A 14,059-nucleotide genomic window follows, 5' to 3' on the forward strand; every position below is an offset into this window, starting at 1 on the left:
CAGCCTTGAACACCTCCAGGGATGGAACATCCACAACTTCTGTGGGCAACCTATTCCAGTGATTCACTGCCCTCACAGTGAAGAATTTCTTCCTAATGTCTAATCTAATCTACCCTCTTTCAGTATGCAACCTCATCCTATCAATACATGCCCCTGTAAAAAGTCCATTTCCAGCTTTCCTGTAGGCACTGGAGAGCTGCTATAAGGTTTCCCCAGTGCCTTGGCTTCTCCAGGCTGGACAGCCCCAGCTTTCAGCCTGCCCTCATAGGGAAGATGCTCCAGTTCTTAAAAAAAGTTCTGCAAAGCAGCCAAGATTTTCTTCTTCTTAGCTTTCTGGCTCACATGAAGTAACCTGCCATGTACTAGCAATACTAAATACTGTGATATTTATCCCACTCCAGGTATTGTAACTATTGGAGAGGAAAAGAAGGTTTGCACTTCATCAGAAAGCTTCATCAAGATGTGTGACTCTAATGAGGTGAATAAAAGTGATAATACTTTTGGCAAATCTATAATATATGTTACTATGGGAAGTAACTGATGTGGTGTTTTCTTCTTACTCTTAATGTTCTACTTCTAAGTATAGTGATGGAACAAACTCCCAGTGGAAAATATAGCCAGCAAGTACTTTTCCTAGTCTTTCACCACCTACAAAATTTAGTCTATGCAGGTTCTCCAGACATTTGTTTTCTAAATACATTTGTTGTTTTTAAGACTTCCATTGTCATGTATTTTTTTTTACTGAGATCTTTCTGAAAGCTAATGTACTTGCTGCACAGTGAATAGCTCTATATAATGAATCACTGTTTAAAGATCTTATGATTGCTGTTGTGACAGGAGAGTAAAAATTTCAAATGAATTTGACCAAATCTTGCAGTCTGCTAGGATAGAAAGTCCTATATTTTCCTATGTAATTTTTCCCTTTGGCAAAGGCCCTGTATTTCAGTGCAGGTGAGGTTTCTGTGTTTCAAATAATCAGGAATGAAGACAGGACAAATAAAATTACACCTATCTAAAACAGAAAATGGGGCTAAATCTTCATCCTTCTGAAGGCAGAGGCTACTTTGCTAAATGTTCCTCTGGGTCTCACTGTGTCTGAATAAATCTTCTTAGAGTTAAGGTACATAGTCTGTTTCTATACCAAAACCATTTAAGAAAATGTGGCCCTTGCTGTGCAGTCAGCACACAGTGCTGGACTGTTTGTTTTTAAATGATTGTTTTTAATAACATTTATGATTTAAATTCACTATCTTAAAATAGGCTTTCTCCATTATATGAGTATCATAAAAAAAACCAACCACAAGCACAATGTCATGTAGTAATGTCAATCTTTTGGAAAAAGTAGCAGGGCGGCACTAGGAAGGTAATTATTTGCTCTGTCATCCTGACTTTTTGTTCAGTTTGTGTTTAGTGTACCACCATGAAAGTCCTTTTCTTTGTCCCACTTTGCAGCTTAACATGACATTCCACTTATTCATTGTGGCACTCGCTGGAGCTGGAGCAGCAGTCATCGCTATGGTAAGCCACCCAGTGCTTTGTAGTTCCACCCTTGTCTCAAATATATTCTCTTTACTACTTAGTATCAGTAGTTCAATTTTCATACTGTCGCTCAATGCTATTACTAAAATATAATCAGGTAATTCAAAACTCTATCTTATCCTTTTTCAGTTTTTAATATATTGATGGATTCCCTTTGAAGTAGAAGTTAATTATTTTTTTGTTTAATAAAAATCCACATTCTAAGAATTTTTAGCATTCTCTTGCTCCGTTCAGTTCTGTCTGAGCTTACATGTCCCATGACCATGGTGATATACTTTTATGAGCTATACCTTCTGTAAACTCACAGGCCTGCCATGTTGCTATTTTAGGAACAGACTCTCTCTCAATTCTATGCATATGTGTGAATGGTCAGATCTCCTGTCAGGACTAATTTTCCCTTCTGTTTTGTAAAAAATATTACCTTGATGACATTTTACCAGTGAGAACGTTCCACTGAGAGGAAAATTGCATGAGCTACTGCCCTGCTCTTCCATCTTGTCTGCTGTGTCTGCTTAAAGATATTTTTAGAATGGAGATTCTGTACAAGTGAAATGCGAAAGGAAAAGTGACTGTTACTCAGTCCTGACACATTTTATAAGAAAAGCGTTAGTGATGGTGATTACTATTGCTACTGTTACCAGTAATTTTTCATTGAATCCTGGGGCCATACATTTTAAATTCTCTTTAGAATTGCATTTATTAAAAGGAACAGTCAGATATTATTCAATGAAGCTAGTATTCCTGCTGCATTAGTGGGTTTTTTTTTTCATTCTCTGCCATTTTCTCAGTATTACATGGCACCTGCCAACACAATGGAGACAGCTAAATGAAAAACATATACTTTCTACACACAAGACCACAAATAAGAAGTATATTAATAGATTATAAGTACTAGTAATAATTAATTTGATTTTCCAATTTTAGTTTTTTCTACTACTAATTGCAAAACCAATAATAATGATGATGATAATAGTAATAATAATAACAATGCATATTTGTGTTAGGAAAGTATATCCATGGAACTATTAGTTATCCAGCACATTATTGTTTTGAAATATATTTACAGAATCACAGAATGCACTGTGTTGGAGGGGACCTCTACAGGTCATCTAGTCCAACACACCACCTCCCCACCCTCCCACCCCCACCCCCCCAGTAAACAGGGATATTCCCAACTAGATCAGATTGCTCAGAGCTCCATAAAGCCTAACCCAGAATGTCTCCAGGGGTCTGGCCTCCACCACCTCCCTGGGCATTCTGCAGAGTAATTATCAAATGGTAATTTGTTCAGATAACAATTCTAAATTTCAAAGAAGAGGTTTGAATCATAACAGCCACCAAGTGTTTTTCAGTGCAAACAAAAACATCTTCGTTGAAAGCAAATTCAGTAGCTACAGTGATCAATGTAGTTTAAATATGTAAAACTAAGCTTTAAACCCCCGAAGCTCACAATACCATATCACAGATGCCATAGATGTTTTACACCAATCAGTAATCCACTAGAAATTCACTTTGATGGTTCACATTTATTAACATATTTTTTAATATATTACGCTTTATTATGTTCTATGGCTGCACAGAGCAGGCATGATAACACTCACTGCTTCAGTAGAAATATATGTTAAGAGACTAAGTTCTAGCAAATTGTATATTTCCAAGTGCTGGTAAGGGTTTACATTCTATTTTGTGATTAAATTATTGATTTTAACCTTCCATTGTGATCTGCTGAAGACTAGCAAATTCCACTCTGATGGTGATAATTTCGAAAAGTGGTATATCAGACCACATTTATAGGTTAAGAAATGTTCTTCATTTTTACTGATTCTGCATATTACTGTTCTTTATTATGTCTGAATGGATAATAAATGGATACAGAATTGATCATTAAAGTAATGCATAATAACACTTTTACTGTTGTCAATGTTGTCTGAGATAAAAGATATGAAGTTGTTTAAATTTAAATTATAATGTCCCAAAAGTTTGATTGTAAAACTAGGAAGCACTCTGCCTGTGGTGTTTTTCCCCAACCACCGCTGAATGATCAAAACTGAATTATAAGATACACAGTTTCCCAGTTACCATGTGAACAGTACTCTCTGCCTGAACTTCTACAGAAGATCTGACCTATAAGACTGAGATGCAATCAATGCTCCTAAGACTAAGAACAAGGGAAATATATGTCTAGTCCCTCTTCCCCAGTATTATTGTGATCCTCTGCAGAATGTTAGATTCATGTAAGGAGAGGAGAAGAGTTATTTGGGCTTCTGCCCTGCTGGGCTGATGACATGTCCTAAAAGAAAGGAAAAACAAACAAACAAAAAAGCCCCTTCCTAGCTTAGCTGCAATTCTGCAGCTTTAAAGTGTTGAAGTATACTTTTACCCTATGAAGAATATTAAACAGGAATGTTTCACAGATAAAGAAAGACCCTGTATGGTCTTGCATGTATCTGTAGGTGAAACATCCTGAGGCAGACTGTGGAAGCTGCTCTGCATCAATTTGAATAAGCCTTAGCAGGACCCCACTGGCTTCAGGGTGTTCAGGTCATGGAACTGCGAAATGCAATTAGACAGCCACTTAAAGATGATGTCCTTAGTGTGCAATGTTATCTAGGAACCTGGTATTAAATAAAAATAAATAAATAAACCCAGCCAAAACCAAAGATGATGGGACTGCTAAATATATAAAAGAAAAAAACTTACTAAATGGGTTCTGTCCACTTACTAGGAATCTAAAATACTCATATATCTAAACCAGTCCAATAATAACAGGAGAACTGTGCCTAAAACTGCCACAATAATCTGCACAATCTCAGTGTTTTTATGATTACTCTATCCAAATTTTCAGTAACTGAATCCTAGTTTAGTTTTTCAGTTTCTTAGGGAGGAGTGGAATTTTTTTGATTTCAATAAATTTTTTGTGGCTACTGAGACAGATGATTAAGAGATTTAAGAGATGCTTTCATCAGAAAGTGTCTGAAAACCTGCTAAGGGAAGAATAAATGTCCAGAGAGTCTTAGAATATACTAGTTGAATGTTACTACTAAACATTTTTACTTTCTGGCTGAATACAGAGCCAATAGAACATGTCCTTAGGTGAGAGGGAGAAAAGTTTGAGACGGTCAGAGGCTTCTTGTAAGCAGATCCAGCAGACTGAAAGTGGGAAATCTGAGGTCCATTTTCAAAAGGAAAGTTTTCAAAGTCTACAGATATTCTGAAAGGCCCAGACCTGGGAAGTTGGAGTGGACAGGATAGCAGCTTGTTGCTCTAACAGGTAGTCAAAGTATATGGCCACAAGTGTGAAGATTAAACTCAGGCGTTTTGAATAAAGTAGCTTTGGCAGTAGGAGGCCTCAGCTTCACTCCTTGTATTGGCATTGTATTAAAATTTATCACTTTGTTTGACCAACTGGTTGTTAAGCTCAGTTACTGGCAGCCATACCATGTCATTCTTATAACCCACTAAGCTCCATATCAAAGTCAAGTAGGGTGCTTTACATCCTGTATATTGTAAAACATTGGCAGAACCTAATTTTTTGTACAGGTAAGTTACCTTTCACTAACTTTCAGATTAAATTTACTCAAAGCCTCATGAAAAAAAATTGTTCATGTGACAATATTGCAAATATCCTTTAACTGGTGTTTAATCCTCAGATGTATTCATAGACATTCTGTCCTCATTTACTAACACAAATAAACCAAGCTTTTGGGAATATGTCATCATAATTCACCTGGTAACTTGCACTGGCTGCAAGTGATCCCTTCTATGTAGATAATTTTTTATTTTGTTTTTGCAAAGCTCCCAATTTTGTTTTCTTAAAACAAATAAAGTTATTTTTAGATGTTAAAAAATTTACCTAGAACATTAATATAATTTCTGCATCATTTGGGATGAACAGAAGCCTTTTAAAAATCATACAGATCACGTTATTTTTCTATACGATATGAAGAATTACATAAATGAATTGTGGGATAACCAATACAGCAGTGAAATAAAACTGCTCAAGTAAATTGTGAGAACTGTGTGCCTTTTAAGAACTCAAGTTTACTTTTAACTATATTTTGTCACATTTTGCATAGCTGAAAATATTCTTTGGTTTTTGGCAATTTTTTCCTACATTAGCTGGGTTTGAAAAGACATCTAGAAGCTACATTTGGAAGAAAGAAGTCATGGCTAAAAGGATTGCTAATGCTAACTTTAACAAGAAAGAAAAAAATCAGCTCTTCTCTATTGTAATCATAAGACAACAGATGTGTCTACAGCATATTTCTGTCTTAAGGAACTACTTTAACAAATAGTGTTTCAGTGGGAAGAAGACTGCAAGAAATAACCAGAAGACATTTTTCCACATAGGTTTTCAGACTAGCTGAAATAGTAAAGCAGGGATGATTTACTTAATTTTTAGATTTTAATTCTTTTATAACCATTGCTACCAACTCCTAGTCACAGTAACAGTAACAGCTGTTAATTGAGTAATCTCAAGATGAATGAAATTCACATCATGTAGCTTCTTAGTTTAACAATGTTAGTTAGGTTTAGATGAAAATCCAATCTCAACCCTAGGGCTTTCATGGCTGAACATACTCTATTTGATTAGGTCTCTTGTTTCTTACCTCTGTGTTACCTCTCTTACAGGTCCACTATCTCATGGTCTTGTCTGCCAACTGGGCCTATGTGAAAGATGCATGCAGAATGCAGAAATATGAAGATATCAAATCAAAGGAGGAACAAGAGCTTCATGATATTCATTCTACTCGCTCTAAAGAACGGCTCAATGCTTACACATAAAAGAAACCCTGTCTTACTTTCTAACATGTGAATGCTTTGTTGTTTAACTAAAGGCTATCCAACCATTTAAAAAACAATTGGAAGTGCTTCTCACAAAAGATAGTTTGGGTGACTTACATATCACCCCTGTACAATTCTTGGTTGTCTAGCACTTGGTTTCTTAATTAGTTCTTACTCTGTGTGACCATTCTCTACCACAAAGCTTCTAAATAGCCTTTCCTGAATTCTTTTAATCTAATTAGTTCTGCTAGATCAAAGATACTAAACTATTGTCAAATACAAATATGTGTTTGATTTTTTTAATCACTTTGTATGTGTTATGCATAACACTTTTTGCATTGTTTCTTATATGTTTTTGGAGAAAAAAAAAAAAAGTAGCTTTTTATACTTTTTAGTTTTGAGTTCAATAACTACTTTAACTACAGGTATACTTCAAAGGGACCATTGTACATGATGTACAATACATAGAGAAAACATTCAGATGACTTTCCTTTATATTTGGAAAACTTGCCAGATGGACCCTGATCAATGTGAGTGAAGGTCCTAAGAAAGTTTTAAACAATCAAAGGTGCAATTTCTAAATTTGTAATAGTGGGTAAAAAAAAAAAAAAGAAAAAAGGAAAAAAAAAGAAAAAAGAGAAAAAAACCAGAAAAAAAAAGAAAAAAAGTGCTTCTTATCTTTGTTAACATTGTATTATTATTGATGTTTTTAAAGACTATTCTCTTGTTCCAAGTTCAATGGGTGATAATTCCTGTTTGTATTGTGAGCATGCAGACCGTGGTGCTAACAATGCATGGCCACTTGCCTTTTGAAGGAATTTAATACCACGGCTACCTGTTAAAGAGTTATGGTATATAGACAATTGTTAATTAAGTGATATAGTTATCCATAGTTTTTTACAGAATGATCTCTCTTTAATTCAATGATGACTATGCTAAATTGGAGCTGTTCATGTGATAATGTAAGAAATTACTGCTTAGCTACATTTATGAAAGTTATATGTCAAAACCACAGTGACCGTAGGATCAGATGTCTTTTTACCTGCTTAAAAAAATTTAAATGGATTGCACCTGTCTGAACTGTATGAGACACATTAAAGGAGACTTCCATAAATGTTATGGCTTGGCTTATAGCTTTCCTACACATACTGGTTTACCTGTATTACGTTAAAGTAAGGTGAGAAACCACTACAGAGTTTATTATTTGAAAGTGTAGTAATATATTTGAACATTTATTTTGATAGGAAAATGTTATCAGAAAGATAGATCATCTTAATTTGAAATACTTACCTGTATCAAAAACAAAACAAAAAACCCTATTTAAGAAAAGTCAGTATTATTGGACCAAATTTGGTGGAGGTTTTTGTTTGTTTGTTTGTTTTATTTTGCTTTTTTTTTTTTTCTTTTGCCTATTTCTAATGCTACAAGAATGCTGTAAAATGTCTTTTAAAGTGATGTAGCCTGACAAGACATTTTTGTCAGTGTTAAAAATCTTAGGTAGTTTTGTGCACTTATTGGACCATTGTGAATTCTCTCAGTGTAAGTGCATTTCTAATAAAACTTCTTGAGTAAAACTCTTCTTTGTACTATTACTAGTCATGCATCATCAGTAATTTTTAACAATTCTTGTAGTAAGTAGAGGGTAATAACTATAGTTACTTGTGGCATGATAATGCATTGAGTAGTATTAGTTGATTGACTTTTATTTCTTTTTCTTTTCTTTTGCCTGTTTTGGGGGTTTTTGGTTGTGTTTTTGATTTGAGGTTTTGAACTGGTTTTCTTTTTTTTTTTTTACACTTAGGCTGTCCTATAGGGTCAACAGTTTTCTGATCATGTGCAGTACCGGTATTACAGTTCTGCAAAAAGTATTAGGAACCTCTTTTGGATTCTATATTGTAGTGTTTCAGTTTTGTGTCTTAAAACGTTTGTGCTGATTTTTAAAACTATGTCTTTTAAACTCCTGTAATGATGTTAATGCTTTTGGCTCTTCTCTGGTATTAGAGTTTGTATTTTCACAAAGAATGCTTTGTAGCAGGCATTACAATTAATCTGTTTTGTACATAAATGTGCCAACAGCTTGATGGTGGCGTTTTTGAAATGTAGAACAAAGTGCTTGCAAAAATGTAATAAACACACTTGTGTACTTTGTGTACTTATTAATAAGTGTTTGTGTAGCGTAGTTCTTTTTCTTTGCCTACACTAGACAAATCATTGTAATCTGAAACGGAAAAACTTTGTTTCTTCTACTGCCATTGCTATTGGAGCACTGTTCTCAATATTATGTATTTTTCATACAACCTACTTTTAGATGTTCAAGAAGATAGCTCCCATAACAGAAATTATGAGAACAAAGAGTAATAACAGAAAAAGAAAATATTCTGGAGATGTTACATCAATTGGAGAACATGCTTTTGTCAAATCTATGACCAAAAAAAATAATCTTATTGTGACGAACCATTAAAAAATAAAATCCATACTCATCTCTCATGACATAGCTCCCTCTGACCTTTAGAAATCAGAGGTAAAACTGTAGTGTGCAGGCTTTCCATTTTTGGAAATTGTGCCTCAGTGTTGGATAATTTATTCCACTGCATTACAACTTGTTCATTGCCCATGCACAGATTTCTTCAAATATGTCTCTTAGTCAGCATTTGGTATCAGAAATTCTGTATGCCAGGAATAAGAGAGTGAAATAGTTTCTAAGAGTATAATTTCATAGTCTAGGAAGAGTCAGGTAGCACAAGCCATACTTGTTACTTTTTTAACATAGCAACTGGGCAAGGTTCTCATTACTGCAGTGATATTTGGAACAGCTCAACAGAAGCTGGTCTGACATCAGTTTGAATGTTGCTGAGGATACCTGATATCAGGATGTTGCAGAATCTAATCTTTTAAAGCAAGATGATGTTACTTCTTGTTAACAATGATACGTTAATTATATGCATGTATGGGAATTTAAATGGTTACAAGAAATCTGTGGCTGTGCCATTTAATATGATATCACTAAGGAAAATTAATTAAATGCAGTTCCACAATGTGTTTGTTTCTCAGTTAACTAGCTATTGTACAGCTCTTTGTGTGCTCTTGATCAGATTGCATGCCATAATGGCAAACAGTTTTTCAGCACCAGCACAAGCCAAGGGAGCAGAGGAGCTTCCCACAGCACAGCACATCAGTCATAATTGATTCACTTCAAAGTCTGCACATATTTGGTTTATTTGAGCCTCTTTCTTTGTTGACAGCCCAAGCTGATTTCTCCAGAGGTAAGTTGCATGGATCTTGATTTCTACAGTCTCTTCTGTGCTTAATCTAAACCTGTAACTATTGTGCTTTTCAGAAACAAGAAAACTAATTGTAAATCAGTCTTTTGTACAGTTTTTTGCTACCTCAAAGTCTAGTTAAATGGAAAGTTTAAGATTTTTCCAGCCCCAGATCCTCAGTTTTGCATTTTCTTCCCAGTTTACTGTGCCTTATCAATAGTGTTAATAGCATATTACTAAAAAGACCCTACCCTCATCACCTTTTTTTTTTTTTTTCCCCCACAAGGTTAGTTTGTCCCTCAGCAGCATCCTATCAGCATTCCTGTTTTCAGCACAACCACACAACCATTCAATCAGCATGATTTAGGCAACAGTCCTGTGCACCACAGATGTGGGGATGAGTGTTGATACCATGAGTGATGTAGTTAAAAGCATAAGGCACCGAAATTACTTCCTCATTTTCTGTTTCCAGGTAGTTAATGATACTACTTTATTTGTCACAGGTGCTAAAATAAAACAAGAGGATTTCTATTATAACTGGCAACACATCTTAAAATTAATTGTGTTAATAATCTATGTAATTACTAATCTCAAGTTAATGGAGTTATTTAAATTGTAATGTCTATGCATTGATCAGAATTATTTATTGAACATCATCATGGTTGTAATTCACCTTCAGCTGCCATAGTAGATTTTAAGACTGAACATTTTTGTACTGTTCTTACTACAATAATCAATGCCAAAATATTTTAGAGTTGTTTTCCATCATTAAGAACCAATGCATTTTCCAATTATTCAGCTCTGGGTTAATACAAGTATTAATCTTTCTGAAGAACACAACTCAAATCAGCTAAGCTATGAAATAGCAGACTATAATCTATTTCATCCCAGGAAGGGGAAGTTGGTTATACAAACTCTCTTTAAAACAAGCAACTGTTTATTTCTATTGGGTTGTACAGAAAACCTGCAAAGAGATACTGTTAGTTAGCAAACTAATTTATGCCTCCAGATGATATCATGTTTCAGCACTGCCTCCATTTTGGATAGATGGAAATTGAAGAGAACAAGTCCAAACCACTTTATATATTTAGTAGCAATTTCTATCTCACATGAATTGTCTGACTTGCATTTTCTGCTAGAAAGGAATTCCAGCACTTTCTGAATTTTGAGGATTTCAACTGCAGTTTCTTTTCTTTCAGATATCTGTGGAGGATTCCAACACTTCTTTTGGAACTGTTTCTATTTTTAACAGTTATTATCAATGATAGTGACAGGTAAGTGATTCAGCTGATACAGGGACAGATCTGGTTTCCAGTAGAGAAGTGGATCTATGGCTTACAGCACTGTAAGCATCAGTCATTATTCCGCAGGGAGAAATTTGTCCTGAGAAAGTTGTTCTGCCCATGTTGTACAAGCTGCTGTGGACTCTTTCCTATGTCAGGTGGAGCACACCCTGCTAAATGCTAGCTGCAGGAATGATCATTTCAGTTGGTCCTTGAATTGGCATTGCTGAACTTCCCTTAGCTGAAAGGATGACTTAGGGACAGGTATATCTTCTCTAGAAGTAGTAAGATAATGTCAAACAGAAGGTCTTTTCACAGCAGCTGCCACATCTATAGCATTAACAGAGCAACAACTGAAATTTTGACACTAGATCCCAATCCTCATAAAAACCAACCAAACAAAAAAAAATAAAAAAATAAAAAAATAAAAACAAACAAACAAACAAACAAACAACCCAAACCAACACCCACAGATTTGAAAGCAATAACAAGAGGCTTGCATGAATATCTTTTGGTTCTGCATGTTGAGTTATTCAAGCCAGAAATGTGTGTAGGCCTGAAGAGCTGGATTTTCCACAGTGTATTTATTCTTCTCAGCTGTCCAGGAAAAATTAAACTTACCCATGAGTCACTTTCCTACAATTAATAGAGAATATTTTTGTCTCTGAGTCTGTAAGTCCTGCATTTTCAGAAGAGGATTAATCACCTGTATTTCTTTGTAAAGATAAACATTAATTTAAGAATGAATCCCACTGGGGAACAAATTTATGCTCAACAAGTTCATGGTCCAGTTAAAACATGCAAATCAGTTCTTGGAATTTTATAACTCAGCCAGACTGGTTTGCATGTGCAATCACACCCTTGCAAGTTCAGTCTTTTAGAATAATAACCTAAATTGTTAGACACAGAGGCATACTGTCAGGTTCTAGCTGGCTGGTTTGAGCTGATCAAGCAGACTGAAATCTTTCTCAAGAAGGCAGTGTTCAACCCTTCATTATTGATGCCATCTTTAAAAAACATGAAATATGGTTAAGCAGGAATGCCTCACAAAGTATTTAATTAATTTCTGTGTTCTCCTTTCATAATTTGCCTTTTCTTCTTGACATGCTGTTCCTTGTGCCATAATGTATTGTGTAACTTGCTGCTACTGAGAAGGGGTTGTCTCACCAACAGGGGTGTACAACATTGCTGGAGACAGGGATGAGGATAGTGAAAAAAAGCAAGGCAGGAATAAGGAAATGTAAGATTTTTCCCTTCTTAGTAAGCCCTATCTGTAAGCTAATGAAATGGGATCAGGACCTGTACCTCAACTGAAGAATTGCATACAGGTGTGCCTCATAGGACTCATGGACTTCAGTAGTGAGAGTTTCTGACAAGGTCCGAAAGGCAAATACTGTCTGGAACATACTGATTTGGGGCAGTCTGAAGCTATATTTCTCCTCAAAGAAGCAGATGGTTGAGAGAAACCTATAGCTGCAAGTTACCTTTAATTGTCACAGCATGACCAAGTCTCTGGTGGTCTGGCCATGTGTTCTCAGTTTCCTTTCCCAGCATGAGTAACATGATGGCAAAGCAGATGTATCACATATGTGGCTGCATGGAACAATCAGGTAGAGTTTGTGTCATTTCAGGCAGCTCAGGGGATGATGCTGAAGAGGACTATGGCTGCAGACATAATACTGGAGCACTGAAGAAAGAATGTTTTTCAGTAACAGAAAGGAATAAAGTCAGGATTTAAGACTGAGCAGTCTGGAAAATCTGGCTTTGTATCATCTGCTTAAAGCCTAGTGAGATATGTTAGGATTTTTTTCCATTGAGTGATTGCATTTTTTATATATTGTCAATATACACACACATGCAGGCAATATATACTCTGATAAAACAGAAAAAAATATGTCTTTTTAAAAATACACAGTTAACCAGTGCTCTATTGTCTAAATTACAGTATTCCGGCTATGGAAGAGGCAGCTGGGATCCTGCAGACTTTTATAGTATTCTGATGTCCTGTAGTCCTGTAAGCTCATTACCTTTATTCAACAGGTGTTTTTTCACTTACAGTGAAAAATACAATTAGTGGGTACCTGAATAAATCAAACACACTTGAGAAGACACAGCATGACTTTTATGAATGGAAGTCTATTAACAAACCTACTGGAGTCTTTTAAGGGTATCAGCAGCCATGTATTTATCAGCAGTCACTTTTGTTTCCAATTTATTTAGACATCCAAAAGTCTTTTGGCAGTTTTTTGCCAAAGTATTTTAAGATTAATAAGCTATAGGCAAGTCCTTGTGTGGATAAATAATTGGTTACCAGCCAAAAAGCAAGACAGTTCTTACCCTGAAGAAAGGTAATTTTTGAGCTCTGGTGTCTAGACTAGCTTATCTTTAAGGATGGTTGCTCCTAATTCTGTACAGACACCTCCACCACTCTCAGGCAGATCATCTGGTCATTTCCGTGTTTTATGGTTGTTTTGAACTCCTCTGTCTTCTAAGGCACAAAGTGCTCTTTCCCTTGTTCCTAGTTTGAGTTAATCTCATTTTAGTTACTCCTGACCCAGAGGAAATTATTTCTGCTGTAGGTGGCAAGCAACAATCAGTTTCCTCACAAGAGATGCCCCAATACTTCCCTTTAGCTAGTTGGAATCTTTTGTCAGGAACACCCCTCCAATGCACCATAGAGGATTCTAACAGCTGTATAGTAAGAGCATAAACCTCCACTGTACACTAATATTAATGCTACCCTTAAAAGAAAATAGGAAATTAGTTATTAGGTGAATTTTTTTCTGACAGGAAATGGCATTTATTTTATTCTACATACTAAACAAATACCTGTGCAGATAATAAGATAATCTATTAAAATAATAGAAGCTTTGAGTCTTCTTTATGAGCCTATTCAACTTGCTTTTATTTCTGCTAATAGAACTGAACAGTTAGAAATTAAGCAAACTGAAAAATAGAAACTGAAGGCCTCTGGCTTCATGGTGCTATTTTTTTTCCCCCTCTTTGGATCTTCCAAGCATCCTGACAGAAGCTCTTGGGTTTTCTGTCAGAATTTACCATGTGGAAGTCCATGTGTGAGCAGATTTTTTTCACCTTTTTTTTTTTTTTTTTCACAAGTTAAATACTGGTTTACTGCTTTACTGTCACTGTACAATCTCTGAAATGTAGCCTCAGGTGCTATAAATTTATGCT

General features: G+C 35.4%; 1 protein-coding gene across 2 annotated transcripts in view; it reads left to right on the forward strand.

The window, feature by feature from the left end:
• GPM6A (glycoprotein M6A) overlaps window positions 1-8,487 on the forward strand; it is a 115,899-nt gene extending 107,412 nt beyond the window's left edge. For both annotated transcript variants that reach the window (XM_068137052.1, XM_068137053.1), the window contains exons 5-7: window positions 402-478; window positions 1,453-1,518; window positions 6,172-8,487. In XM_068137052.1, the coding sequence (XP_067993153.1) occupies window positions 402-478; window positions 1,453-1,518; window positions 6,172-6,324 (296 nt within the window). In that variant the 3' untranslated portion in view covers window positions 6,325-8,487. The remainder of the gene's footprint in view (window positions 1-401; window positions 479-1,452; window positions 1,519-6,171) is intronic.
• Window positions 8,488-14,059: the final 5,572 nt, after the last annotated feature.

The sequence above is a fragment of the Melanerpes formicivorus genome, unplaced genomic scaffold (genome assembly GCF_026170545.1).
Source record: "Melanerpes formicivorus ecotype bairdi unplaced genomic scaffold, bMelFor1.0.p_v2 SCAF_4, whole genome shotgun sequence".
Taxonomy (NCBI): Eukaryota; Metazoa; Chordata; class Aves; order Piciformes; family Picidae; genus Melanerpes; species Melanerpes formicivorus.